Raw genomic sequence first — 27,479 nt, forward strand, 5'->3', positions numbered from 1 at the left:
CTTCCCTTTCTCTCAGAGAATGAAAAGAAAGGAGATCAGGTCTAGAAAGTCAATTTACTTTCTTGTTTCTGCTGGAAACAGGAGGTGTGGGAGCCCATGCCAGCAGCAGGTTGGAGGGCAGCTAGCATGAGGAGAGCAGGGGTGTAGAGCTGGGGCTGACCAGGTTCTCCCTAGGAGAGAGATGAGAACCTGTTCTCATCCTAGGAGTGGGATGAGACAAATCAGCATTTAATAAATGGACTGGTTTGTGTCCCACCATGTGTCCTCATTTCTCCACCTTACTGGGTCTGTGAAACAGCCTCAATACCAGGAACAGTATCTCAGCCCAAACTCTTGTTTCCACTGGCACAGAAAATCAGAGGAGGTGGCAGAACCCCCACCCAGCCAGTGCTGAAGGAGCTGTGCCAGAAGCTGTGTTCACCTGGGAGGAATTTGCTTCCTCTAGGAAGAGGTGAGTCGTACTCCAGGGAAAATTGAAAAAAGGAGAAGATTGCTTTCTGCTCATTTCCTCAGCAGGAGAGCAGGAGCTAGAGGTGTGTGTTCCTGGTGCTGTGCTGATTTCCTGATTTCCCATCCTGCTCCTGGGAGCTGCAGCTTCTGCCTGGAGGTCTCAACAGGCTCCTTGGGGTGCAGCTGTTTCCCAGTTCAGTGCCTTTACTGGTGTTAACCATTGGCTGCCAATCTTGGGACTGTTTCATTGTGTAGATGATGGTTCAAAATAGTAACTTGCTGCTGTTATTTCCCAAGGCACCCTTTTCCTCCTCAGACTGTTGAGTGCAGCTGAACTGGAGCTCACCCCTCTGCCCTTGGACACACCAGCCACTCCGTGATGCTGGGCAGGTAAACAGAGGATTTTGCATATTGTAATTCTAGCTGTGCTGCCAGGATCATTTTTTCCATACTTCTGTAGGAATTGCCTTTGCTTTTACAGTGCCAACCTCCTGCAGTGCAGGGACAGAGACACAGGGCATGGCCAAAGCCTACAGCCCCTGCTGGACACAGCCTGTGTTGGTCTTCACTTGGCAGAACACTTCATGACAAAAATGCTTTGATACAGATTTATTATGTATGAGACAAGTTTTAGAGAGTGACTGTTTTTTAGATAAGTATATATTAAGGAAATGTCAAATTAATTAATGTGTTAATGTTATAAAACAAAGGCTGGTATTGCTCTCCCACTGTACCCAGCCATAGTGGGAGGCTCCACAGTGCAGTCTCTAGTGTCCCTCATTTTGCCAAGGTGAACCATGGCCATCCATCACCAAATTAGGAAATCCCCAAGCCCCTCATTAATTTACAGTGCCATAGGGCAAGCCTAATAATGCCCTGGAACCTCCTAGGCTGATCCCATGATCACACCATCATGGGATACAGAGTGCAAGGTCTAATTGTGAAAAGATTTTACAATTGCTTTGAAAGAAATAAACCACCTAGCCTCCCACTAGAGCTGTCAAGGGCTTGTTTTCAGCAGCCCTGACAAAGGATTCTCCATGTGAGGATGGTGGCCCAGGCTCCCCTAGCGAGGCACAGCACAGATCTTGTAGGGCTGTGGGGCCATTGCGATGCCCATCATGGGCTGGGGGCTGAGTGTGGTGCCTGGGGGTGCCTGGAAGGTGAATTTCTGGAGCAGGGAGGTGAAGAAGAGGAAGAGCTCAGAGCGGGCCAGCAGCTCTCCCAGGCAGGCACGCTTCCCTGTGGAGACAGAACCCACAGCATCCTCAGAGTGTGCTTTTGCTGCTGAAAGTGCTTCTGCCTGCCCTTAGGACTGTGGTCCAGCTGTGCTACCCCATTCCTGGGTGAGTTTTTCAATCCAAACCAAGCTTCCCAATAATACTTTGGCATTACAGCATGGTCTTCCCCCCAGATTGCATGACTTTACACACACACATGACCTGGATGTGCCCATGCTGGGACAGCTCACCTAAGAGAGCTACCAGAGATGTGTGGTGCTGGTGTAAAAGCAGGTGCTAAAAGCAATTTCCCCATGGAAGCTGCTGGTGAGGGTTCCCCAGGGTTCCTGGGCTGAGCTCACCAGGCCCCTGGCGAGCTCAGCCATGTGGAAGCAGAGCAATGGCCTCAGTGAAGTTGTTCCTAAGTTCTCTGGAATTTACATGGTTTTTTATTACTCCTCATTTCTCTTCTGTGCATGTGAAAGACAAAGGGCTCCAAGTGTGGTTGTGGTGCTTTGGGGAGGCAATGGGAGCATTTTGATCAGCACCTCCAGGGTGCATCTGCCCTTTCCATTGCTGTTTTCCTCCCTGTCTCCACCCTGCAGTTGGAAACTCAAGCCCACGTGGACCATAATTCAGCAAATCTTACCCGTAGAAAATGGTAGAAAATACTCATTTTTCCAGAACTTCCCATCCTTCAGAAAATGCTCGGGGTTAAAACTATCAGGGGTTTTCCACTCATTCTTGTCAAACAGCAGAGAGGTTAAATTTGTCATCATAATAGTGCCCTAAGAGGAAAAAAGAAAAATAAATCACACTTCTCTGGCACTGACAGCAGGAGGGGCAGTTTTATCTTCCAGTCTCCTCTCCATGAAGAACATCCTTAGTCAAATTCTACTGAAATTATTTGTGCAACATCCCACTGCAAGCCCAGATTTTCTACTTCTTGTCTGTTTGGAAGTGCAGTTATGTAACTGCATTTTCCCTCATCAGCATCATTTTTATCTGTTGTAATCTTGGGCTAAAGTCCCTGTAAGAGCTGGGAGCTGGGATCTGTGCCTCAAAGGCATGTGTGGGGTGGGGCACTACTCAGGGAGCTGGAGAACATTGGATGGAAAAATCCATGTTCAGCAGGAGTGAACTCTGGACAGGGCAGGGACAGTGTCTGCACAGGAGGGAGCTGGCCTGGCACCGTGCCTGGGGAGCTGGGAGTGTCCCTGGAGAGCCAGCACTCTGGAGTTTACCTTTGGGATGTAGTAGCCATCCACGTAGGTGTCCTCTGATGCCATTCTTGGCACGTTGAAAGGGATAACGTTGCCTTTCCTCTGCACTTCATGGATGACAGCGTTGGTGTAGTGCAGCTTGTTCCTGTCCTCCAGGGCTGGTGACCGTGCCTGGCCAATGACCGCATCGATCTCGGCTTGCACCCGGGCTGGGAAAGAGCAGGAATGAGCCCAGGGAAAAACCCTTGGAACAACACAAGGGTATTGCTGTAAGGGTCTACCAAGGGACCTCTTATGTGAGTGTGGGGACGCTCCCAACTGGTCTCTCACAAAGCTTTGAGGGATAAAAGCAAGGCAAAATATGTTTTTGTTAATTGTACCTTGAATTTCTGGATGTATGGCCATAAACAGCAAAGCCCATCGGAGCGTTGAGGACGTGGTCTCAGTCCCAGCAAACATGAGGTCAAGTGAGCAGGCCATGAGGTGCTCCTCCTGGAAGATGCCACTGTTGTGGTCCTTCAGGAGAAGGAGTGTTAGTGCCACAGGAACAGTCAGGGTGTCCTGGCACCAGGCTTGGTCCAGACCACCCCAAGGATTTTGGCAGATGCTGCTGACCCCTCGCATCCCCATCCTGCTGATGAGTGGCTTGAACCTGATGTCTATCCTGAGCTCATAAAAGGCTACGCAGGCAGCTCAGAGAATCTGGGCTCGTTTCCCATCCCTTCTGGTTTCTCAGCCCCACTCCAGGAGGGTTTTCTCCCCATTGCTGACCTTGGAGATCTCCAGCAGGTAGCTGTCAATGTAGTCCCGGCTCTCTGAGGGGTTCCAGTCCTCCTTGTGTTTGTTGATCTGCTCTTTCATAAAATTTTCCAAAACCTTCCAGTATTTAAAAATTGTTTGGTGTGCTCCAGGTAAATACTTCATTATAGATGGGAAATTGTTGTACAGCTTTGAATACAAAAGGAGAAGGACAAGTTGAATAAAGGACTTTAAAAACTTTTCTGACATCAAGACTTCAGCCTGCGATTGCTCTTGCTGAATTTCTGGAGCTGGTGGAAACAGCTCAGCTCCAGAAGAGCAGAATTCTCATTATGGGGTAACTTGTGTGTTACCCACTATTTCAGCAGGCAGGTTGGCAATCAGTGGGCAGGAAAAGTGATTTTGGATGAGAGAGAGCAGTGTCAGCATGGCACAACTTAAACAGAAGGAAGAAAGAAATGACAGGCAAATCTACCCTGTGTAAAGGAACAGGGAATGACAGGTGATGACAACACTGTGCCTTTAAGACTGACTCCAGAGAAGAAACTATGCCCTGAGTTGGTGGCAGGAGGGCTGTACCTGGGTTGAGACAGCCCCATGGAGAGCAGTCATTTCATTCATCAGCTTCAGCAGTCTTTGGAAATCATCATCGTGGTAGTCAAACCGATTGCCAAAGATGAGGGAGCAGATGACATTTGCAACAGCATTAGTGATTTTCAACTGAGGGTTGAAAGGATTCCCTGGAGAAGAGAAAGATCAGTTCTCTTCCATTCTTCTCAGAAAAGAAGAAAACACATGTCAGAGGTAAAGTAGTCAAGAAATATGAATGAAATGAGTGGCCCCTAATGGGCACTGTCCTATGTCAGTGCTTTCCTGGGGTGCCCAGCTGACCCCATGAGCTGGCCAAGCTTGGCAGAACAAGCCCAGTGGTCCCAGTTCAATCAGCTTATGGAGATGTTTGTTTACTTCTGAAAACAAGGTCTGCAGGATGTAATTTGAATTCATTGGAAACATCAGCGTTTATGCACACACAGTATTTCCCAGAGAGGAGTAGATTGAAGGTGGGCTGTGAATAATGCTGTGGGTGTTGCCTGGCTGCATTCCCCAGCCAGTTGGAAGGCAAAGCACCTGTAGGAAGGAGCAGGGATGCTGGCAGTGTTGAAGCATTGCTTGCAAGGTGTGGTATTTTTCAGCATGCAGTGACATTATTACAGGCCCCACCACTTCCTGCCCTCACAGCTGCTGAGGGCCATGGCACTCACCCTGTTCATCCCTAAACACATCCATGAGGTATCGGCACTCCTCCTGGATGCACTCACCCTGCTCATCCCTAAACACATCCATGAGGTATCGGCACTCCTCCTGGATGCACTCACCCTGCTCATCCCTAAACACATCCATGAGGTATCGGCACTCCTCCTGGATGCACTCACCCTGCTCATCCCTAAACACATCCATGAGGTATCGGCACTCCTCCTGGATGCACTCACCCTGCTCATCCCTAAACACATCCATGAGGTATCGGCACTCCTCCTGGATGCACTCACCCTGCTCATCCCTAAACACATCCATGAGGTATCGGCACTCCTCCTGGATGCACTCACCCTGCTCATCCCTAAACACATCCATGAGGTATCGGCACTCCTCCTGGATGCGCTCCTCCAGGCTCCTCTTCCCCAGGCCGAAGTTCCGGAGCGTGGTCAGGGTGAACCTCCTCTGTGCCTTCCACAGGTGCCCGGTGGAGGAGATCAGTCCTGGCAGGAACACAGGAACACCCCTGTGAGCCAAGGCCGATCTCCCACTGAGGGAGAAAAGCTCCAGGGCTCTGCCTTGTCTCCAGCTGACTCAGACCTCTGCAGGGTGGAGGCTTGGACCTTACAGCTGAGGCATGTCTAGAGGGGTAACTCACCAATCTTCCTGAAGATCCCCTCATCGACGGGAAGGTCAGGGCGGTCCAGGAACTTGTCCCCTTGGTTTACGAGCACTTCCTTCACCAAGCGCATCCCAGTTACCATCACAAACTTCATGCCGCCCATGTGCATGCTAAAGATGTCACCATATCTTTTAACTAGCTGGGAGAGGACATAAACAAAAGGGGTTTTCGTTTGCAATGGATGTTCCCGGTGAGACCAGGACACCCCTGTCAGGGGACATGGGTAAAAATAAGGGAAGAGTGGGAGGGGAGACAGAATGTGTGCACTCTGCCTGAGGGCAGGTTTTTTTTTCCTCTTTTCCTAAATCAGTGACTGGGATTATGTTAATTGGCCATAAATCAAGCAAACCTCACCAGGTTTGATTTTTGTGTCCTATGTTTTTCCAGTTTTTGTTCCACCCCATTCCAGCCCCCACTCGGACCTGTTGGGTTTGTACATCCGTGACTGCACCTGTGGGATCATGCTGTGACCTTTGCCCATGGAATCACTCGGCACTTGTCACCCTGCTTGTACTCAGGTAAATGTCACCGATGAGGGCAAACCTCCTGCCTGCCTCCACTACCTGTGGGGTTTGGGTTATCCCTTTCCCTGCATGCCTGGGGATGTGTATCTGCAATCCCTCCATCCCTTCCCCATGCTGCTCATCACCTACGTACCCTCTGCACTGCGACCACAGGATCTTTGAAATCTACGAGGTAGAGGTGCCCCAAAAAGGGCAGGCGGAGGGGGCTGGGAGGGAAATTCTTTGGATTTCTGTTTTTCATGTAGTCTGCGATGAGCAGGAAGATGAAGAGAAAGATGAGGAATGTCTGGAGGGAGAGGCTGTCCCAGAGGAACTGCAGCATGGCTGGATGCTGGGGGTCAGCAGGGATGTGTCCCACAGCAGGTCAGGCAGGTTGAGCTCACAGGGCACCACTGAGGCCCCCAGGGCTGGGGGAGATGGGTGATGTGCTGGCACAGCTGTGGATGCAAACACAGGACAGCAAGGAGTGGCTTTTGCAGCCTGCCCTTGGGGCTACATTCAGACTCATGCTTTCCCAGCTTTCACAAAGGATTAAACCCCTTCTTGATTAAACTGAAATATTCCCTCTCATCTGATTTAAAACAAACCCACCATGAACCAGAACACCCCCAGCTTCCTCCTTCCCCTCCAGACTCCCCTCAGTACTTTACTAAACCCCAGTGCTCCATGCCCTTGTCTAAAGGACAGAAATGAGCTTAGTGGACTGAGATTAAAACCTGGCAGTTCAGGCATGCAGCTCCCACAAACCCATCTCCCAGGATGACCCTGCTCCCTCCTTCCCAGGTGTCCTCACCGTGCTACGTCCCAGTTTCAGCTTCTCAGGGAGTCTCCAGCTTCTCGGAGAGCCTCGTGCTTTCCTTGTTTACAGCAGCTCGCTTCCTGCTATGAAGAGTCCCGGGCCAAGCCCCAGGTCTCAGGGGACACCCGAGATAAGGTTGCACAACCTTTCCCAACCCATCTGACTGAGTTTTGTGTTTCCGTGCGTCTGGGTGACGTGGGCTGGGAGTGAACAGCTGTCCCGGAACTCGGCGCTTCCTGAGCACCAACATTTTCTGATCTCCACCAGAGCAGCGCAGGCAGAGCAGCTGGCTCTGGCCATGCCCTGATCTCTCCAGACACCCCTTCCCACCTGCCTTGTCCTTTGGGTCACAGCCCACAGGGAAGCTGCTCCCAAAGCCCCACAGAGCTGATGAAGGTGGTGAGAAGCCGATGCAGATGCCCAGCTCTGCAGGCTGGTGCCCTTTGGTGGGAGCTGACAGCAGAATGTGCTGCATTTTCCCACCCAGGAGCAGCTCTGGGTTAGGGTGGTGTTCATGCACATGGACATTGTGGAACTTAGATGTGTTTGTTGTGTTTTACTGTGAAAGAAGCAGGGAGCAGCAGCACTTTGCCCCTGCACCATGTGGCTCTGTCACAGCCTCTTGCAGTCATCAGCTGCCTCCTCTTGCTCTGGGGGACGTTTTGGGTGCCTTTTCTCTCTTTTGGGGCCATCAGTTGTGGCTGTTGGGATTGTCCAGTGCTGATGACAAAGCAGCAGAGCCACTGTTGTGATGCCATACACATGTTCTCCATAACCTTACACTTGGGAAGCTGGAAAAGTCAAATCTGTTTTACTGTGGAATTTTAAGGGGAGAGGCCTGTTTTTGAGAATATCTCTTTTAATCTCTGGTTTTTAAGCACACTTAGGCATGAGCCTCTGGAGATGCATGTGTTCACCAGCAGTAACATGAGAGGATCCACTTGAAAATTAAACAAGTTCATGCCTCCTGCCTTTAAGGTATGGCATCATTGCATTTAATTAAAGGAAAAAAAAAAAAAAGAAAAAGAAGATCACTTCAATCGTTTATTCTCTCCAGGAGTAGGGGAGGAAACTCCAAAGTTAAGAAGAAACACAAGTTGGAACTGAAAGAGAGATCAATATTTATTTGCTAAACCAATGTGAATAATACAAGCTGCAGCCATAAGCCAGAGGTCAGACCTACAGCAGAAGGAAAACAAAAATGGAGAGAAACCAGTGCCTAGTCCCAAGTGGCGTTGAAGACTTCATAGGTGAAAAGAAGTCCTTGTATCTTTTATGTTTTCTCTTTTACAAAGACAAAAACACAACATGGGAGCCCGTGACTGTGAAACAATAATTAAAAACGCAATAGGATTAAAGCGATCAGTCGGAAGGACAGTTATGTGACAGAATCCCCGTGTGCCCGGCATGGCAGGGATGTGATGTGCAGAGGACTCTCCCCTGTGGCATAAATCTGCCACTGCACAGGGATTGCTTTGCACGGCAGCAAAGCTGCTACTGCCGGGGACAGAGGAGAAAACCAGTGCAAATGAAACTCGATGTAATCCTCTTTTCCTGTTAACTATTCCATATCCTACGTGGGTACCCACAGAAAAGTCACTTACGAAAGGTAAGAAGCAAAAAACCAACAAAACCAAGAAGAAGAATCTTTGCTGTGACTATAGTCCAAACTGAAGCACACAGGAGACAGCATTTCTAAGCACAAATGGTCACATAAATGGAAAAATTCTCTACAAGTTGCATATTTAATTAACTCTTAACTCCAAAGAGGCCTGGCAGAAGCTGTGTCCATGGTACAGGGTGCCCTGTCCCAGCTGCTACCTCAGCCCCCCACTACGTCCTTGCTGGTCACAGAGACACAAATCTTTGCCAGAAGCAGAGGGGAAGTGCTGAACTTGTGACTTCCCACCACAAAACCACTGTTCCAACACTTCCTTCCTGAGGGCCACCACTGAGCCGCCACGGGCATGACCCTTCCAACTCTGCTGTTCCCTTTCAGCTGTGCTTCAGGTGAACTGCTCCCCAACAACCCCAGGGGATTATTTTGTTGCAGCTTTTCTGATTTGTATTTTACTAGCACAAACCTTTTGCTTTTCTAATATAAAATTGCTATATCACATTTTTATAGCTCTTCCAGACCTGCAGGAAGCAGGTGAGAAGTGGGAAGCAGGCTCTTTGTTACCACTTGGGTTGGGCTTTGGTAGAAGCAGCTTCTACTCCCCTGTAGCCTCGTAATTAAAATTCCCATGTACTCTTTGAGATCCAAAACAATGCTTGCTGCTGCTGCTGCAGAGATCTATTTTATATTTCAGATATTTTTTATCCCTGGAAGTGTCCAAGGCCAGGTTGGACAGGGCTTGGAGCAACCTGATTTTGTGGAAGGTATCCCTGCCCATGGCAGAGGGGTTGATCTTTAAGGTCCCTTTCAAGCCAAACTATTCCTTGATTCTGTGATTTCCAGCACACAGCAGCAATGTGGTGCTGTAGGGAATGTCCACCACTCTGAGCCCAAGCCCCCCTGAGGCTCAGGATTGGCTGTGGCCACCTGAAAACCGAAACTGATGCTGAGTCTTGAGTCCAGAGCTTGTGTCCAAGGCCAGCAGCTTGCTCTGAGCAGGGACACCTCAGGAGCCCTTGGCTATTTGGGTGCTGCAGCATTAGAGGCTGCTAAGTGGTCTCTGGGTGATGGACATACTCCCCATGGAAAAGTCAACATCAAAACATGCTTTTGCAGCTGGCAGAAACCTTTCTGGGAATTCCTGACAGTGGGAATTAGTGAATAAGGCTTTTAAATCCATGCACTTTGTCAGACTGGTAGCAGGGAGCAGAAATGAGGCGAAGGGAAGAGCCACAAGGGTTGTGTTTGCTGCAGCGGGCAGGATGGGGCCCTTGTGCCCTTCCCCTGCCACCCGGATACCAGAGGGTGCTGGACCTCCAGGGCCCATCATTTCAGCCCAAAATCTCTGGGGTGGGTGGTCAGGAGAAGGGGATTTCCCCGTTTGTGAGGCTGAGGGGGCTGTGGGGCAGCCCCAGGCCCGGCTCAGTGCCGGGGCACGGCGCGGAGCTGGAAGGGCTTGGGGCAGCGCGTGAGGCTGAGCGTGAAGGCGAAGGACAGCGCGGCCTCTGCTGGGGCCTGGAAGCTGAACTTCTGCAGCAGGGCCACGAAGAAGATGAAGAGCTCGGTCCTGGCGAGCTGCTCCCCGGGACAAGCCCTCTTGCCTGGAAAAGGAACACAAAGAACCCGACAGAGTGCCGAGCGAGCCCCAGGCAGCTCCGAGGCTCCTCCGGGCCGCGCCGCCTCGCACCGGCTGCGGCGGCTTTTCTTCCTGGAAAGGTTAGGTGGCAATGTTCACCCACACAATCTGCTCAAAGCTTCCCCAGAAGTTTACTGCCGAGCAAACTGCGCCTGTTCTGAGAGGCGAGGAGCGGAAACTGTCTGAACAACCCAGTTATGTAACTTCTGCAAGAAGAAAAAGCCTTTTTCTTTTTTTTTTATCTCACAGTAACAAATTTATTTCCTCCCCGCTCCGAGCAGCCTGTATTAACTGTGACTGGGATTTTCAGTGTGGGGATGGGCTGCAAGCTGAACAGGAGCAGTACCCCCTACTCTAAAAGCAGTGTCTTGGGGAAGAAATAAAAGCCTTGCAAAAAGAAAAGTCAGCTCTGCATCCATCACCCTACCTGCAGAGAAGGGCAGAAAAGCCTCCCGCCTCCTGTACTGGCCGTTTTCCAGGAAATGTTCAGGATTAAAGGAGTCGGGAGTCTCCCACACGTTTTTGTCGAACATTATCGAAGTCAGGCTGGTCATCAGGGTGGTGCCCTGCGAGAGGTGGAGAGGAGTCGAAATGTTGTCAGACTGGGTTATAATTAGCTCTGTAAACTACACTGTTTTAAGGGCAAAACGGGCCTTTTCCCCCCTAAGCTACGTAATTAGGGTGAAAGCCTGCAGGATTGTTCACTTGTGTGTGTGTGTGTCTTTACCGATCACTGAGTGTTGATCTGCATCCTGAGCTGCAGTAACAGGTGATGGTAATGCAAACCAACTTTAAATTGGTAGCATTGCATTCCCATAGGACCTTGAAGCAATTTAATCAAGTAATTTTCAATTGATTTTTTAAAATGTGTTTTTTTAGGAAAAAAATAAAACTGATCTGGTTTATCTCCACATTCTCCAACAGCAAGAGAAATATTCTAATCAATATGGAGGCAAATGCCTGAATTTTTAAAATTTGTCTCAGTGCAACCAGTCATATAGGGGGAAGAGACCAGTTATATATAAATTCCATATTTGCTTTTGTAATTGCAGAACAGCGTGTGTGAAGCAATACTCATTACCTGTCTTTCATCAAGTGCTACTTTTAATAGATGATTATTAATATTGTGTAGAATTAACAGTCCAAACTGTTTGCTTTCCTATGTTTCCTCTATTCCCATAACATGTTGAGGGTGTCTTTTACAAAATTTAAGGCATAAACCTTTTAAAATTATCAATTACAGCCAACACCATGAGGATCTCACTATTCTCCTCTGTAAGGAGGTGAGATCCATAACAGCCCCACAGAATCCATCAAGAGGGCTTGTATTTTCTAAATAATTGTGGTATTTCTGTAAGATCCTGCTGACTGGTCCCCCTCCAGGTGAGATTTGGGGCTTGGGCCGTGAAGACCCTGCTCTGGTGGGACAAAGGCTGGTGGGATGAAGGCTGGTGGAGTGAAAGCTGGTGGGACGAAGACTGGTGGGATGAAGGCTGGGATGACAAAGGCCGAAGGGATGAAGGCCGGAGGGATGAAAACTGATGGGATGAAGGCTGGAGGGATGAAGGCCGGTGGTCCCCACGCACTTTGGGCAGGTGGAAGCCGGCCAGGGTGGTGTCACTGGTGGCCATGCGGGGCACCCCCAGGGGCACCACGTTGCCCATGCGCAGGACCTCGCTCAGCACGGCGCTGGTGTAGGGCATCCTCTCCTTGTCAGCCATCGAGGGCTGCTGGCACTGCCCGACCACGGCGTCGATCTCCTGCTGCACTTTCTCTACAGGGAGCAAAAAAAAAATTAAAAATATCCCTCTTCATAGAATTTTTAGGGTTGGAGAAGCCCTCTTAAATGATCAAGTCCAACCATTAAGCCAGCACTGCCAGGCCACCACAGTGCCACATCCTCACTCCTTTTGAGCACTTCCAGGGTGATTGCACCACTCCCCATGGCAGACTGTTCCAGGGCTGGACAACTTTTTCAGTGAAGAAATTTTCCTTAATATCCAACCTAAACCTCTCCTGGCTCAACCGGAGGCCACTTCCCCTTGTCCTGTCTCTTGTTCCTTGGGAGAAGAGACCGACCCCCACCTGGTTGTACCCTCCTTTCAGGGAGTTGTACAGCATGAGAAGGTCCCCCCTGAGCCTCCTTTTTTTCTGGGCTAAACACTCCCAGTTCCCTCAATAGCTTCTCCTAAGACTTGTCTTCAAAAGGTTCCCAAGAGGATACGTGGGGCACAGGCATATCCAAGATGTGGCAGAGCTGGGATAACTCTGTTCCCTGAGTTTTGGGCTAAGCAAAGGCCCTACCCTGAATGTGGGGGTACGCGGCCATGTAGAGCAGAGCCCAGCGGATGGCGGTCGCCGTTGTCTCTGTCCCAGTTAAGAACAGGTCCAAGGTGGAGCACAGCAGGTTTTCCTCATGGAAATAGGAGCTGGTGTCACCCTTAAACTTGGAGGAAAAACATGGCAATGAAAGCTCTTACTCTGGAGGGGATGCTTTTAAAACCCAATCCAAAATCACCTGTGTGTAACTGAAGTCCTACTGCTCCTTTATTATCTACACCTGGGCTTGGAAATTTCCAGCCTTTCACTGGATTTCAAGCCCTATGGACTGTTTTGACAGACACCCTGGTTGCTGTAGAGTGGCTCTTGAAAGCAGGTAGCATTTTTAAATGTCAAGTTTCACAATAGCAAACACAGGCATGCGAGTGCTCACAGAAACATGAACATGTTCCCTGAGAGTCCTCCTACGCCGTGTGACAGAACGAAAAAGGGAGAAAGACAAAGTGTAAATCCTTTCAAATGGAAAAAAAAAAAATCTGTGGGTTTCTAAGTGATCAGGCTTCTGCTGCTGCTGAAGTTTGATGTGGCAGAGGTAGGGAGGGGAAGGCAAGAACTGTGAGGCAAGAACTCCCCTGACAAAATAGCCCTGAATCTTCTCTGCTCATTCTATGGGTTAATCTTTAGGTGGTTTTGGTTGTTTACTTCCTACCTTTTCTATTTCCTTCAGGTAGCAGTCAATATAATCTCCTGCCTCGGACTGGTCCAAATCCTCCTTGTGCTTTGCAATCACACCTTTCACAAAATATTGAAGTTTCTCCCAGTGCCTGAAGATTTTCCTGAAGGGTCCTGGCAACCATCTCATGATCAAAGGAAAAGCGTTATAAAGCTGGTAAGAAATCAAAGAGAGCAAAAGAGCATTTTTTGAGTTAGAATAGAGCAGGTATCAGAGTTGAGAGGATGGGACTCTCAATTAATTGATTAACTCGGCTTGCTACCATGAAAAAAATCATCCTTGCTGTAACTATCCAATTTGTACAAATTTATTTACATAGGTGTAAATGAGTGCAAACAAGATAAGAATTGGACAGATATTTTCTCCTGATAAAGTTCTCAAATACTGAATGGCCAAAGCTGCCCCCTAATGTGAGGTGGCCACAGGTGAGGTGGAGGCAGATGAGCGCCTTAGTGTGTCCCCATGGAGGGGACAGAAATCAGACTATGGTGTGTGGCCATGCAGAAAATGCATCACCAAATCCACCTATTTTGTTTCTAAACCTGAAATCTCAATTTTTTTCATAAATAGAAGTTATTTAAGAAACTGGTCAGGATATGGGTGTGGAAAAAGATAGGAATTTTCAGTGTTACTACTTCTTTTTAGATTTTCTTTTAAGATCTTCTTTTAAGATCTTTCATTTAAGGTCTTCTTTTAAGGTTTTCCTGTTGTTTTTTGGTTATGTCAGGCATAAGATTGGTTTCACAATCCTGTAGTATTTTTTTTCCTCCATGTGTCCCAATAATTTTGACTTATTTCCTTGCTTTCCTGATATTCTTTGTGGATAAATCCAATCTAATGTAAAACAATTCTCCTGGTCATTTTCCTTTAAACGTGGCTCTTTTTATACAGGAAAAGGCAGATTATACCAATGCCTTAGAATTCCTAGTTTCTGAGCTGTTCCATGCAGCTGGAGCTGGAAAAACATCCAAGTGGCTTTACCTGGCCCCAGAAACTTCCGATGAGCAGCAACGTTTCAGCCAGGGAGTGCAGCAGTTCCTGGAAACGGTTGTCATGGTAGTCAAAGCGGTTCCCAAAAGTTATGGAACAGATGATGTTTGAAACAGCACTGTTAATTTTGTAATGAGGGTCAAAGGGCTGTCCTGGAGGAAAGAAAAGGAAAGAAAACTGCCTGTAGGGAGGTTTGTGGCCAGGTGGGAGTTGGTCTTTTCTCCCAAGGAACAAGGGACAGGACAAGAGGAAGCAGCCACAAGTTGTGCCAGGGGAGATTTTGACTGGATATGAGGGAAAGTGTCTTCATTTGAAAGGATGGCAGGCTTTGGAAGGGGCTGCCCAGGGCAGTGGTGGAGTGGCCATTCCTGGAGTGTTTGAAAGGTGGATGTGGCACCTGGGGCTGTGGTTTAGTGGTGGACACGGTAGTGCTGGGTTAATGTTTGGACTCAATGAACTTAAGGATCTTTTCCAACATAAATCTCTCCATGATTCTATGATTCTAAAGAGAGCTTTCATTTGTTTTTCCTGTTCAGTCTCAGTCAAAACCATATTCTCTATCAGATCCACAGCTGTGAATCACAGTGAGACCTTCTTCTCACCCATGGTGGTGTGAGGTTTCACCCCATGTCCTGGGGTACCCACCACCCCCATCACCTCCAGCATCCCACTGGAGCCTGGGCACTATGGGCCAGGACATCCCGTCCTGTGTGCAGCCCAGGCTGCTGGCAGCCAGTGACATTAGCACTGAGCTGCCCAAGCAGGGTCTGAAGCATTTTCCAGGGAAAACAAGCAGCATGCCATGCTACGGCTGTCAGCTTTGCCCAATCCAACCTGTGTTTGGTGCCAGTTTCAGGAGAGGATCCCTCAAAGCTTTTCCCAGGGCAGGGAGCCCAGGACAGCCACACTGCAAAAATACCATTGCCCTGGGCTTTAGTTGTCCACCATGGAGAAATCAAGGGAGCTGGAGGAGAGAGGGGAGACGGCTGCAGATCTCTGTGCCCACCTGTAAACCCCAGCAACAGCTCATGTGGCCCACAGAGCCCATTTATAAAGTGAAGTGTGATGTGATGCTTGTCACATCTGTGTTCCCTGAGAGAGCTACTGAGCAGAGACCTCCATCTCCTTGGACAGCCTGGAGAGCCACTTGCTGTGACAAGAAACTGATCTCAGTGACAAGCCCAGTCCAGCCCTGAGCTGCTGTTGAGCATCACTTTGAAATGCAAGGCACTCCTCCCAGCACTGCTGCTCTCTCCACTCTTCAAGAAAGTAATTAAACTGGGCTGGTGCTCAGATTATTAGAGTGATGGACATGATCACTATTTGTCATTACTAATGGGAAGAAAGGCCCAAACCAGCAGCTTAATTAGTTTATTGATTAGGACTATAGAAGACTATAATCAATTGGCAACATGGAGTATTTGGCCTGTTCAGTGCAACAGCAATTAAAATGGAGCAAGTTTAGTATATAATTTCAGAATTCCTTTTTAGATCTTTCTTGTTTACTATATATAGCTCCATAGAATTAGCTCAACCCCATCTGCTTCTATTTAAAGCTGAAGTGCAACATCACCCATGTACCAACATACAAATTATTCTTACTAATATCCCTCTGGCAGTTTTTAAAAGCTGGACCATAAAAGAGCAAGGCACACGCTTCATTTGTGTGTGATACAAAGGGAAAGCCTGACTAAACAAGTTTTAAAATACTTTGCAAAACCAAGGACAAGCAGAGGTTAACTAAACCTCTGAGTGGAAGTGCCTTATAGCAGGAGAGCTGTGTTTATTCCTTCGCAGAATGCATGACACTTCCTTAGCCATGTAAACACTCATGTTTTAATAACCACCTAGTATATATTTGCTTAATATTAATAAGGAACAGCTAAAATAGGAGGCCTGAGGTCTAAAATAAGTGCTAAAAGGCACAGTCTGGAAGTGTAAGATAGAGATTTGAGCTATTGAAGAAATGTTTTGCACGTTTGGAGCTGTGCTGGGGTAAGAGTTTTACGTCTCATCATTCATTTAGCTGGAAGCTCTGAGCACAGTGCTGTGCATTAACCCCCACCTTTCTCCTCCTCAATTGTCTCCACGAGGTACCGACTCTCCTCTTGCACTTTTTCCTCAAAATTTACCGCAAGGCTTTTCAGTGCTGCTAAAGCAAACTTTCTCTGCTGTCTCCATATGTGCCCGTTGGATGATATGAGCCCTGTAGGTGGAAAAAACAGGTGAACAATCCTCTCTCTAGGTCATTTGTGAGTGTTAGGATTCTGAAACCATGTCCATTCACCATGGACAAAAACCCCAAACCAAGGCAAACAAAGCTCGTGGATGTGGAAAAGGCTATGGCTTTTCCTGGGAATTAAAATTCAAGAGTAATTGGCTTATGCTAAAGATCTAGCTTTATGGATTTGCTTTAATCTGCTACTTTGTCACTTTGCGTGGGAAAAAAAGGTGTAAGCCAAAATACTCTGAGTACTATCACGCTGTTGGCAGAGCTGCAGGCAGGAGCACCCCGTCTCTGGAGCTGTGTGCAACCCAGGCAGGAAAAGTAAAGGAGAAATGAAAACCAAAGGGAAAAGCTGCAAGTGTATTGATCTTTGGGCAGCTTGCATTTATTTCTTCTCTTTCATTAAAATCTGGTTTTGAGCCCATCCTTATCCCTAAATCTCACAGAGATTAAAACATACCCCTGTGAGATTATTGGTATTTTTGTCTTCCCCTGTGCAAAATTTCACAGGTGCAGCTCACAAGGGTTGAATTCAACCAGTTTCTTTCCCTCTAACAGTTATCATTCCAAAGAGATGAAAATTTTGTCCCAAAATCCTGGTAGCTGTGCTTACCAAAGCCTCTAAATATTTCTTGGAGAAGTGGAATACTTGGCCGGTCAGCAAATATTTCAGCCTGGTGGACAAGAGCTTCTCTCACCATTTGGTACCCGTTGACCACCACGAATGTCAAACTTCCAAACTGCACGCTGAAGATGTTCCCGTACCGACCCGTAAGCTGAAAGAGAGTCCACTGTCCTCTGAGAACAAGAAGATGGGGATTTTCAGAATTCTCCAGGCCAAGACCTTGAACAGGGAAATCTGACTTTGAATTTAACCCTGCTTGAAGCAAAGGTACTTCAGAGAAACCCAAACCCAAGCATGCAGGTCCTATCCAATCTCAGCTACTCCATGAAGGCTGGAGAAGGCATAAAAAGGGCTGGAGAGCTGTAGTGTGGGAGAGATGAATTGCTTATATCTGTTATCTGGTGTGACCTGGGCTTGACCAGGTGTTTGCATCAGTTTGGCTTGTAACAAGGATGTGAGTTGCTTTGTAACTGATGGGCATCTCCTCTGTCCCTTTCTGTCCCACCACCTGGGTCACCACACTCAGGCTGTTCCTGCTGAGAGCAAACCATGACAAATTATCCCTTTCATCAGTTTTGTGTCTAGAGCAGTGTGGTTTCTCCTCCAGCTCTCCCATTTAGACAGGAGCTCTAACTGCTTATTGCTGGACACGTACTTCTAATTTTAAGCCTGACTGCATTTATGGCCAAATTGCGGCCATTTTCCTTGCATGGACTTTGCTGGCATTAGTGTCTCCTCTGAGATGTATAAGGGTAAAACGGGGATCATATCTTCTCTCTGTCAGGGAGCTCATCCTCTTCTTAGACTGAATCTACATGAGAGGACATACAGGGTCACCCCAAACTGCTGTGGTGACTCGTGAAACCAGCCTGGGACCAAACGGGTGTCTCAGTCATTGTGTACTTGTAAATAAATGGGATTATTTTTCTTAATAGCTGTGTGTATTGACAAAATATCCTAAACTCACTGCCTCAGCCTTCCCCAAGGATTCCCTCAGGAACCACCCATGCTGGTGGCCTGAGAGCACCCAGGGTAGACAGGCTGGTGTCATCCTGCTAAGCAAAAGCAAGAGACAAATAGTCACCAGAAAGGATTTTTGCAGACAGCATGTCAGAACTTCTACCTTTTCAGAGAGGAATACTCAGCATGTATAAAATCTCTCTCTTTTTGTCTCTCGTGGTAGTCAAAGCTGTGGAAACCTTTCCAGAGAGATCATTGCCTCTTTCTGCAACACAGAAGAAGCCACAGGACATAACTTAGGATTTTAAATGTTTCTTTCAAATGTGATGGGGTGAATTGTCGGCCTCTGAGCAAAGACAGTGACAGGACAATTTCCAGAGGTGATCTCCAAACAGTTCAGTTGTCACACAGCACTTTTCACCTGTCCCTCAGCCTGGCCCAGCCCTTCAGAGCCCTTTCTGGGGCCCAGAAGGAAATGATGACAGTCAGATGGGAAGAAAGAGGAGGAACATATAGGTCTTCCTCCATTATGGATTTCTTTCCCTTTGGACTGTCCTACTCCCCTGGAAGAGGAGATGCTAGTGAGAGATAAAACCAAGAAGGGTCATCTATCTCATGTGATTATTATATATGCAGCTCTGCAGAGACTGCCCTTGCTGCTTCTCAGTGTGGTGATAAGAGTCATGGAAGGGTAAGATATTGTTAGTAGGGAAAATGTCCATGGAGCTCTTACCTTCTGCAGTGCAAGATGGAGGGGCTGCTTAAAGTCCACAAAGGTTCCCACGAGAGGAAAGAGCTGCGGCCCTGGAGGGAAGTTCCTGGGTCGTCTCTTTTTCACTAGGTCAATAATCAAAAGAGACATGACCAGAGCCACCAAGAGCATCCGACCATTCAGCTTTTTCAAGAATGACACAAAATCAGGCCAAAACTGAAGCTCCATCTTGGCTGATGAACTCGCAGGTTTTCATCCCAGGAAGGGACCTGATTCTGGTGTTACATTTGCTAAAACAGGAGTAAGCAACAACTGGAGAAGAAACAAAAAAAGCTAAAATGCTGATAGCTGACTGGAAGCTGCTTTTCCATATACGGCTGCTGCCAGACCACCTGCTGAATAACTAACTTTAAACACCAGGATCTCCAAAAACAACCCTGAAACCTCACAACATTTGGCCAAGCAAAAGCAATCTTGCAAACCTTTAGCTTTACATCTCTCTCAACTCCCTGATTTCCTTATGGAAGAGCATTCCTTCCTTTTTGCCCTGAACAAGGGGCTCCTTTATATGACACCCTGGGATTATCAGCACAGCAAACATTCGAGGTGAGGTGAAAGCAGCTTATGGGGCTGATCACGTGGTGGGCGTCGCACACTTTCAGGGATGCTGAGGCATCTGAGGTGATGGACACCACACCAGGGGCTGAGGGGCTGATCCTGTTAAGTGCTAAGCACCATCTGCAAAGGGCCGGGTGCCTTTAGTGCCCACCAAAGCCTTCCTGGCTTTGCCAGAGCCCTCAGGGGAGGTTCAGACAAGGGAAGAACTGCAGGGGCCCAGGGCTCTCCCAGCCACACAAATGAGAGTTAAAGGAGCTTAATTTCAAGAATGAGAACATAGGCTCATGTGCTTGCCATGGGATTGCAACTTATGCATTTAAATCTCCTGGGTTTTCTGAAAATCTTCTTTGAATAAAGCTTCACACTGTCCTGGGGGAAGGCTGCAGTGGACTGACAGTGACCTCTGTGACTTGGAATCAGTCTTGTGTCACCTGCTGATTTTTAGCTAACTTGGTTCCAGCTCTTTCCTTTTCTCTTTCCTTTTTTCTTCCCCTTTACAAAATTTACTTTTACAAAGAATCGTAATGTATACTAAAGCAAAACTATAAATAATGAGTTTTCAAATTATTTGCCAAGAACTCAATATGAGAAATTCTGAAGGATGGTCAATTTTGACTGCTATAGAATCCTATGATGGTTTGGGTTGAATGGGAATTTAATATGAAAAATTCTGAAGGACGGTCAATTTTTACTGCCATAGAATCCTATGATGGTTTGGGTTGAATGGGAACTTAAAGATCCTCTGGTTCCTACCTCCTGCCATGGGCAGGGATACTGTATCTTCAGCTTTAAAGAAAGCTTTAATTTTTAAGGAAGAAAAATGCAGCTTTTCATAAGAAACAATAATTGGGGAAAAAAATCTGGTATTCTCTAGTCTTTGACCATTTTAAAAAGCTTTGCTGTCCCTGTCTTTCATTATCTTAGAAGCACAAGCAGGCTATCTGACAGACCTGCACCTTGGCTATGGCAGGAGTCTTTTTTAGGGGCAAAAGTTATCTGCAACCCAACCCTTCTTGCTTTGAAATATTATTTACAGGTTCCTAGATGGGATTAGGCAGCAAACAGGGAACAGCAATGGGAGAAACATCTCACATCCCTTGTGTATAAAGCACATTTTACATGTCCCCATAGCACAGCTGTGAGCAGCAGTGGCTGGATGTGCTTTGCCTCTCCTCATGCTGGCGCACCCACGGTGCTCCTGCACCACTTGCGTCCACGCGCCTCTTCCAGCCTTCCTGGTGTGGCAAGCCAAGCCTGGCTTACCAGAGGCTAAATCAGGATAGCAGGCTCGTGCTCCTCATCCTGGCACTGGGGAGATGACTCGGTTGGTGGAGGTGTCAGCCTACAGCATGCTCAGAGGGACTGTGATGATAAGGCGTCAACTTCTGCTAGCCCAGTTTCACTCCTCTGTTCCTCGCTGTGCCATATGATTTGTCAGCATGCACAGAGTGCAGATCCCTCTACCACTTGTGGCTGCTGTGAATCGGGCTACGTGCAAAGCCAAGGTGTTAATGTGTTCTTCTGGGTGGTGTTGTGGGGGTGGGTGCATCGTGGTTGACAGGAGAAATGTTATTTTTAGCAGGAGGAGCACATTCTGCATGTATTCACATGTGTCTTGTCAGTCAGAAACCTCAAGCCTATTCCTTTGCCTTGAAGCTTCACATGTCCAAATGCATCCCCTCACAAAGTTCTTAACACTCCAGATTTACAAAGAATTAAGGAAGAGCCTTCCAATATTACCAGGGCTCTCCTAACCTTGGCAGACAGTAACACCAGCATGTTATCAAACTGTGGTGATTCTATTTTGGGTCCTAGGCTTTAATCAACCCAGTTCTCAGCACGTGGTGATGTGCAAATCCCCAAAGCACTGAGGAAGTCACGTCGCCATGGCACATGGGCAGTGCAAAGGTTGTTGGACAACACCAATCTCTGCAGTGTTGACCAGATCCTTGTCTGTAAGATCTTGGTCACCTGCAGGATGAACCTGTTCCTCTGGCCAGCACCATGAATGCTGGAACTTTGGTGTTCTGCAGATCAAATAACACAAATTTGAGTTCATAAGAGGATGTGCACCCACACAACTAGTAGGGAACAGGATGTAGACCCACCTTCCCCCAATTTCTCCTCAAATACCTCCCCTGATGCCAGTACACAGCTTTTGACCACCTCACCTGAGCTCAAGGAGATACCATGTGGATAAATTGTGCCATATTGCATGGACAGGCATGCATCACTGCCTGAATATTAAGGCATCTTGAACAGCCAAGAGACAGAAATTGGCCCATATGCTTTGTACCTTCTTCCCTGGCTAGATGTCTAACTGTGTGCAGAAGGTTTTGAAACACAAAGAGAAACATTCTGTTAAAAATGCAATTACCATTTGTTTTTCAAGATATAGTATCCCATTATTTTTTCCAGAGAAGTGAAATTCAATAAGGTTACAACAGAATGTAGTCCAACAGTTACCGTACTTTCAGAGCATTATTTAAGCTACAGAATTTCTTAATGATTAGAAACATATGTAGGAAAAATCACATGCAAAATGAGAATGACTGGAGACAATTTTCCCCTGTTGTAGTGCGTTCTTATATTTTGTAATACTTTGAAGTAGTTTGTTTTGTATTCCCATGTTCTTCCCAAATGGTTTATCCCAGACTGTACCCCCCCCCCCCCCCCCTTTTCCCTCTACTTGTGTTATCCCTTTCCTGGGATAAGATCTCCAAAACCCCCACCCTGGCTCGCTGTCAGTCACCTCGAAATCCCAGCCCCTTATCCAGAAGTTTCGGTCCAAGTTGTCGAGTGATTAGCCAGAGGCCAGAGGTCAGCCCCCCAAGTCCTGCCCCATACGCTGTTTTGTATGTCTATCCCCCCAGCACCCATCCCCCAGAGATACCTATTGGTCAGTAGGATTTTATCTATGTTAGTTTCCTCCCCCCTTTAAATGTGAGCTCCGGACATCCCCCAGGGCTCTCGGCAGGAAGCCCCTGAGGTATAGGAGCTCCCTCGGGACTCCTTAATAAAAACCTTGGAATATCCCCTGCTGGGAGTCGGCCCCTTTCCTCTTCCACCGACGTCTCGGTCGTCTCTGCTGCAGCAAAGGCAACCAGCCTGAGTGCCCTCAGCACCCTCGGGGCACAGAGAGTGTCTCCCTGCAGTCGGCCGTGGTGGGGCTACCCCCCCCACTCTCTGCCGACCCGGGTAAGGCCCAGGGACATTGAGAGGCTTGCAGAGAGACTGGGACAGCTTGGCGCCCAGCCGTGGGGCTCTGGGACCATTCCACGAGCCCACGGAAAGGGGCTCGGACATTCTTTCAGACTGTTCGTTAAGCCTTTGGCTGGCAAGCTACCTCAGAAGAACACACTCCGTTTTAGTGAGTTGCTCTCCTGTGGACGAAACTGGGAACTTCGAAGTACCCTAAGAAGTCAGTTTCAGGTGGAAATCAACATCCCAGGCTTTTTCGTTCCCCTGTCCTGCAGCTGGATTGGTAAGTTTTACCCTTCTCTTGTTTCTCCCCTCTTTGGGAGGGGGTGTTTCCCTGCCCTTTGTTCTCAGGCCCGCTGCGGAGGGCCGAAGTTTTTTTTTCTCTCTATTGTGGGCAGGCTGCCAGCTGCAGGCTCTTTTCTCCCCCCCCCCCACCTGGGTTGGTGAAATTTGAGATACAAATTTAAAATCAGAGCCAAAATGGGTGCTAGGCTTTCTGTATCTCACAAGGGTGTCTATTATCATCTCTTAAACATTCTTAAGAGTGAAAAAATCCGATTTTCAAAAACAGATGTTAAACAGTTCGTCAGATGGCTTTTTGTTCACATTCCTGACGTGTCCACTGAAAATCTCAGTGATTTGGCTTTTTGGGACAAAATTGGTAGTGAATTATTGAAGGCAGGGAAATCAGGAGACACCTCTCCGTCAAAATTTGCTTTTTTAGCCCTGCAGATAAGAAATGTTGTAAAATTTAATTTAAAGATGCAAGAACAGCCATCCGGCAACAGTTTGAATATCTCTGTTTCCCAAAAACCCGATCTACCCCCTTCCAAGTTCGGTTCTCCCTCCCCCACTCACCTCTCCCCACCCCCAGCCCCGGCACAAACCCCTGCCCCCCCCCAGAGGCTCCCTGTCTCCAACCTGGACACTTCTGCCCGGAATTCTCGAGATCCTACCCTTCCCCCTGCTTCTACAAGTTATAATACCGTGTCTCACAACCTTAGTGCCCGCCTTGGTACCCCTGAGACGCGTCCGGTAATTTCTCAGGACAATAATGGTGGACACTACGTGGCAATGCTGGTTTCCTCTCCTTCCCAAAACCCCTTTTGCTCTCCCAACAACCCATTCTGCTCGGAGCACCCCGCCCCCGAAACCCGCCCTCCCTGTGCCCTTCCCCTGGCCCCTCCTCCGGCCCCTCCCGCCCTTCCCCCGGCCCCTCCTCCTGCTCTGGCCCTGGCCGGCCCCGCCCCCTCAGAGCTCTGCCCGCCCACCGCGGGCTCCCTCCGCCCCCCCCATGGCCCGCCCTCCGGCCCTCAGAGCAGTGTAACAAGAGACGCTGTCGCCGGCAGACAGAACCCGGAAACAGCACAGTTCCTTTCTGTGCCCCTGTCTCATACATTCCAGCTGTCACCGGGGCATTCCAGCCAAATTATAGCCCCCTTTCTGTTGATTCTGTTAAAGAACTAGCCAAAGCCCAAAAAGATTTTGGGAGATCAAGTGAATATTTTAGAGGGCTCCTTAAAGCTACATTATTCGCTCACATTCTAACCCCTGCTGATATAAAACACCTTTTTTCCTGCCTGTTATCCTCTTCTGAATATCTCTTGTGGGATGTTGCATGGCAAAAAGGATTGAGAGCAATTTTACCAGCTCTGTGGGCTGATGAAGCTACTGCTCGTGATGTTTATGGTAACATGTTATCTCTCGACCATCTCTGTGGACAGGGGGGTTGGGAAGATAGCGTGACCCAGGCAGAAAGCATTCCCACAAGGGCTTTCAGAGAACGTGCTAGAGCAGCTGAGAAAGCTTTCTTTGGGCTCCGTCCTAGTATTCCAATTGAGAATTATTTGAAAATAACACAATCTCCATCTGAGTCCTTTTTGAGTTTTGTGGAAAGGTTGAGAAAAGCTGTTGAATTGCAAGTTCAGAATGAAAGAGCCAGGATGGAAATCCTCACCGAGATTGCTAAAGAAAATGCCAATGAGAAGTGCAAAGCTGCTATTCTCAGCCTGCCTCTTGACCCAACGCCTACGCTGCAGGCCATGCTTGAAGTGTGTGAGAGGAAAGTTACCATCACCCTCGCTGACCACGATGAGAGACCAAAACCACAGAGAAGGATTGCTGCAGTGGAAGGCCCTGAGCCATCATTCACCAGCCAGCTCCAGCATGTCACGATGCCACAAGAGAGAATCTCAAACTCTAATAGACCTTGCCACCTTTGTGGGAAGTTAGGGCATTGGATGCCTGACTGCCCTCTGAAAAAGCAGTTTTTAGATTTTAAATACAATACGCTTAAAAACCAGAATTCCCCAAAGGACCACCTCTCAAAAAACTGAGTAAAGAGCGCTCCTTTCCCCAGCGCTATGACAAAAATAGGGTGGGCTCAATTCAAGTACGGGGGAGGGAAAAGAAATCTAGTATAAAAGATGTATCGGTGCCAAGCGAGGCACTGGCTTTGAACAAAACAGAACATTCATTTCATTGGAATAATCCCAGACCAATTTTAACCACTGACTCTTCACATAACCCTTACAGGCTGGCGTTGACAGAGCCTCTCCATCTCAGAGACACTAACTGGCATTTCATATCTGTTAACCCTGAACAACCAGGTACTTGGACACAGCTTTGCCAGAAACGTCACACTAAGTATGTCGTCCTTGGGGACACAAAACACACACCCCAAGAAATTATTATTCCTCCGGGTCTCATATCATCAGACCCGAAACAATTTGTCATATGGCTTCACTGTACTCATCCACCCGTGTACTTGCCCAAAGGCCAAATCATAGCCCAAGCCATCCCAGTACCTGAGCCTCCATGGGACCAGGAGCAAGCAGACACCCTCAGAGGTAAACTCCATCCCAATGTCTGCTGGACTCAGGTATTGGAAAAAGAAAAACCCAAGCTATCATGTGGGTTACACCGTGGTGGCGAGTACAAGTTTCCTCCCCCCTTTAAATGTGAGCTCCGGACATCCCCCAGGGCTCTCGGCAGGAAGCCCCTGAGATATAGGAGCTCCCTCGGGACTCCTTAATAAAACCTTGGAATATCCCCTGCTGGGAGTCGGCCCCTTTCCTCTTCCACCGACCGAGTCGTCTCTGCTGCAGCAAAGGCAACCAGCCTGAGTGCCCTCAGCACCCTCGGGGCACAGAGAGTGTCTCCCCGCAGTCGGCCGTGGTGGGGCTACGCCCCCCACTCTCTGCCGACCCGGGTAAGGCCCAGGGACATTGAGAGGCTTGCAGAGAGACTGAGACATTCCCCCAAAACACTTTTTTTCAGGCAAGGAACAGCTCATCCACCACTGTTGTTCCATCCATCACGTTGGAGGTGTGAGACTCCCACCCACCCGGGGAGCCGTGTGCTCAGGTCACATCAACAAACAGGCTCAGCAAAGTCCAAGGACCCATCCTGATTTCCAGCAAGGAATATTTTGCTGTTTCTCTCCTCTTTATGTCAGACCCAAGGAATTGAGGCCATTTTCACTACAGACAAGCTCTTGAACAGCAGCGACCACCCCGATCCACATTCCAGAAGGTTTTCATGCAGGTGCAGCTGCTGTTTCATGGTCCAGCACAGGTGAGTCTTCATGAACCTGGAGTCAGTGACAGATTAGGACACTCATTTCCTTTCAGGATCTACTTTACTGGATCAAATGAAATCTACAGGGGATTTGTAATTTCACAAAGCCAGGAATTGGAAGTGCTGGAGCACCCAAACATCCTGGGGTGAACTCAGTAAAGACATGGTTGAACTCACTTCGTAGACTGAAGTTCCCCACTTGGGGTGATTTCACTGGGACATAAGGGCTCCCATATATCCCAGACTTTGGCTTCAATGCCCAAAATCAGGAAGCCAAGTCTGTATTTACTGCTCTGTGTGTGTGGTGAATACTAAAGTGCCTCCAATTTTACATCTTTCTCTCCTCCCTCACCCAGACTAGGTGCAGGTAATCTATAGGATTTCTGGGACCATAGACGTCTGAGCTGTAACCTCCTGGCCACAACATTTCCAGTGCTCATTAGAGCTCTAAGTCAGGGAGCTGTCACCAGGAATGGGCAAACTGAGGCATTATGAGCCTAAACCAAGTGATGTGAGCAGACCTACAGTGTCTGCCTGTGCCATCTGGGAAGGATCCCAGAAGATGGGATGCTCAGTCCCCTTCTGTTAGAGTCCAAAACGTCCTTTTTCTGCTGTTCTGTCCCTTTTCTGAAGCCAGTTGTGACGGGATCACATTCAGACTTCAGCCAGCTAATTAAATGCAGTTAGCAGAAAGTGCTGCAGGGAACCCTCCCTGTGCCCCCCGACCCTGCATCACCCCTGGCTTTTTGGTCCAAGATTTTATTCCCTTCTCCCCGGGAGCTGCGCCGCCGTTGCCAGCGCCGCCCCGCAGGCACATCCCGTCCGGATGCAGGATGCAGCGAGTGGGATTTGGGGGTGCCGGGTGCTTCCCCCCGGGGCCGCGCCCGCGGCAGCGCCAGAGGCAGCGCCCACCCTCCCCTGGCACGGCTCTCCCACCGTCTGCCGCAACCCGGGCTGCTCCGCATCCTCCGGCTCCCCGTAAACCTCGGGAAAACTCTCCCGTCTAAGGCGCACCTTTTCAGTATTCACAGAGAAGAGTACAGTCACATATTCCTCTCAAAGCCACAAGGACTTGACTAGAGCTAAAATGTCATTTATGTACATATCACAAGCGTTTTTCTAGGCACAGATGTCTTTCTGGTGCCAATATGCTGTTTATGTACTTATCTGTCACAAGCACATGTCTACATACATATGCCCTGCTGGCAGAGGCACAGAGCATTTTGAAACTCTTATTAGACTGCTAATGAATAATACGCATACAAAGGAGAAAACAGAAGGTGGGTCTATCAGGAACAGCCTCTTTCTTAACTACCTTTTAATTGTAGGAGAGGAAGAAAAGAGATGAATTTTGATATGTTGGCATCTGTGAAGGCCTGCTTAGCAGCATCC

The 27,479-nt window shown here is 48.3% G+C and overlaps 1 protein-coding gene across 1 annotated transcript in view; it reads right to left on the minus strand.

The window, feature by feature from the left end:
• Window positions 1-1,516: 1,516 nt before the first annotated feature.
• The window catches only part of CYP2J2 (cytochrome P450 family 2 subfamily J member 2), a 60,669-nt gene continuing 34,706 nt past the window's right edge, over window positions 1,517-27,479 (minus strand). Inside the window, exons 6-23 of the mRNA XM_077182709.1 lie at window positions 18,711-19,001; window positions 17,006-17,168; window positions 16,231-16,371; window positions 14,157-14,317; window positions 13,152-13,328; window positions 12,467-12,608; window positions 11,749-11,936; window positions 10,590-10,728; window positions 9,956-10,127; window positions 6,243-6,465; window positions 5,562-5,724; window positions 5,257-5,406; window positions 4,232-4,392; window positions 3,665-3,841; window positions 3,274-3,409; window positions 2,915-3,102; window positions 2,320-2,458; window positions 1,517-1,692 (exon numbers count right to left, since the gene is read on the minus strand). Of these exons, the coding sequence (XP_077038824.1) occupies window positions 1,517-1,692; window positions 2,320-2,458; window positions 2,915-3,102; window positions 3,274-3,409; window positions 3,665-3,841; window positions 4,232-4,392; window positions 5,257-5,406; window positions 5,562-5,724; window positions 6,243-6,465; window positions 9,956-10,127; window positions 10,590-10,728; window positions 11,749-11,936; window positions 12,467-12,608; window positions 13,152-13,328; window positions 14,157-14,317; window positions 16,231-16,371; window positions 17,006-17,168; window positions 18,711-18,917 (3,003 nt within the window). The 5' untranslated portion in view covers window positions 18,918-19,001. The remainder of the gene's footprint in view (window positions 1,693-2,319; window positions 2,459-2,914; window positions 3,103-3,273; window positions 3,410-3,664; window positions 3,842-4,231; window positions 4,393-5,256; window positions 5,407-5,561; window positions 5,725-6,242; window positions 6,466-9,955; window positions 10,128-10,589; window positions 10,729-11,748; window positions 11,937-12,466; window positions 12,609-13,151; window positions 13,329-14,156; window positions 14,318-16,230; window positions 16,372-17,005; window positions 17,169-18,710; window positions 19,002-27,479) is intronic.

Source organism: Agelaius phoeniceus, chromosome 8, assembly GCF_051311805.1.
Source record: "Agelaius phoeniceus isolate bAgePho1 chromosome 8, bAgePho1.hap1, whole genome shotgun sequence".
In the NCBI taxonomy this organism is placed as follows: domain Eukaryota; kingdom Metazoa; phylum Chordata; class Aves; order Passeriformes; family Icteridae; genus Agelaius; species Agelaius phoeniceus.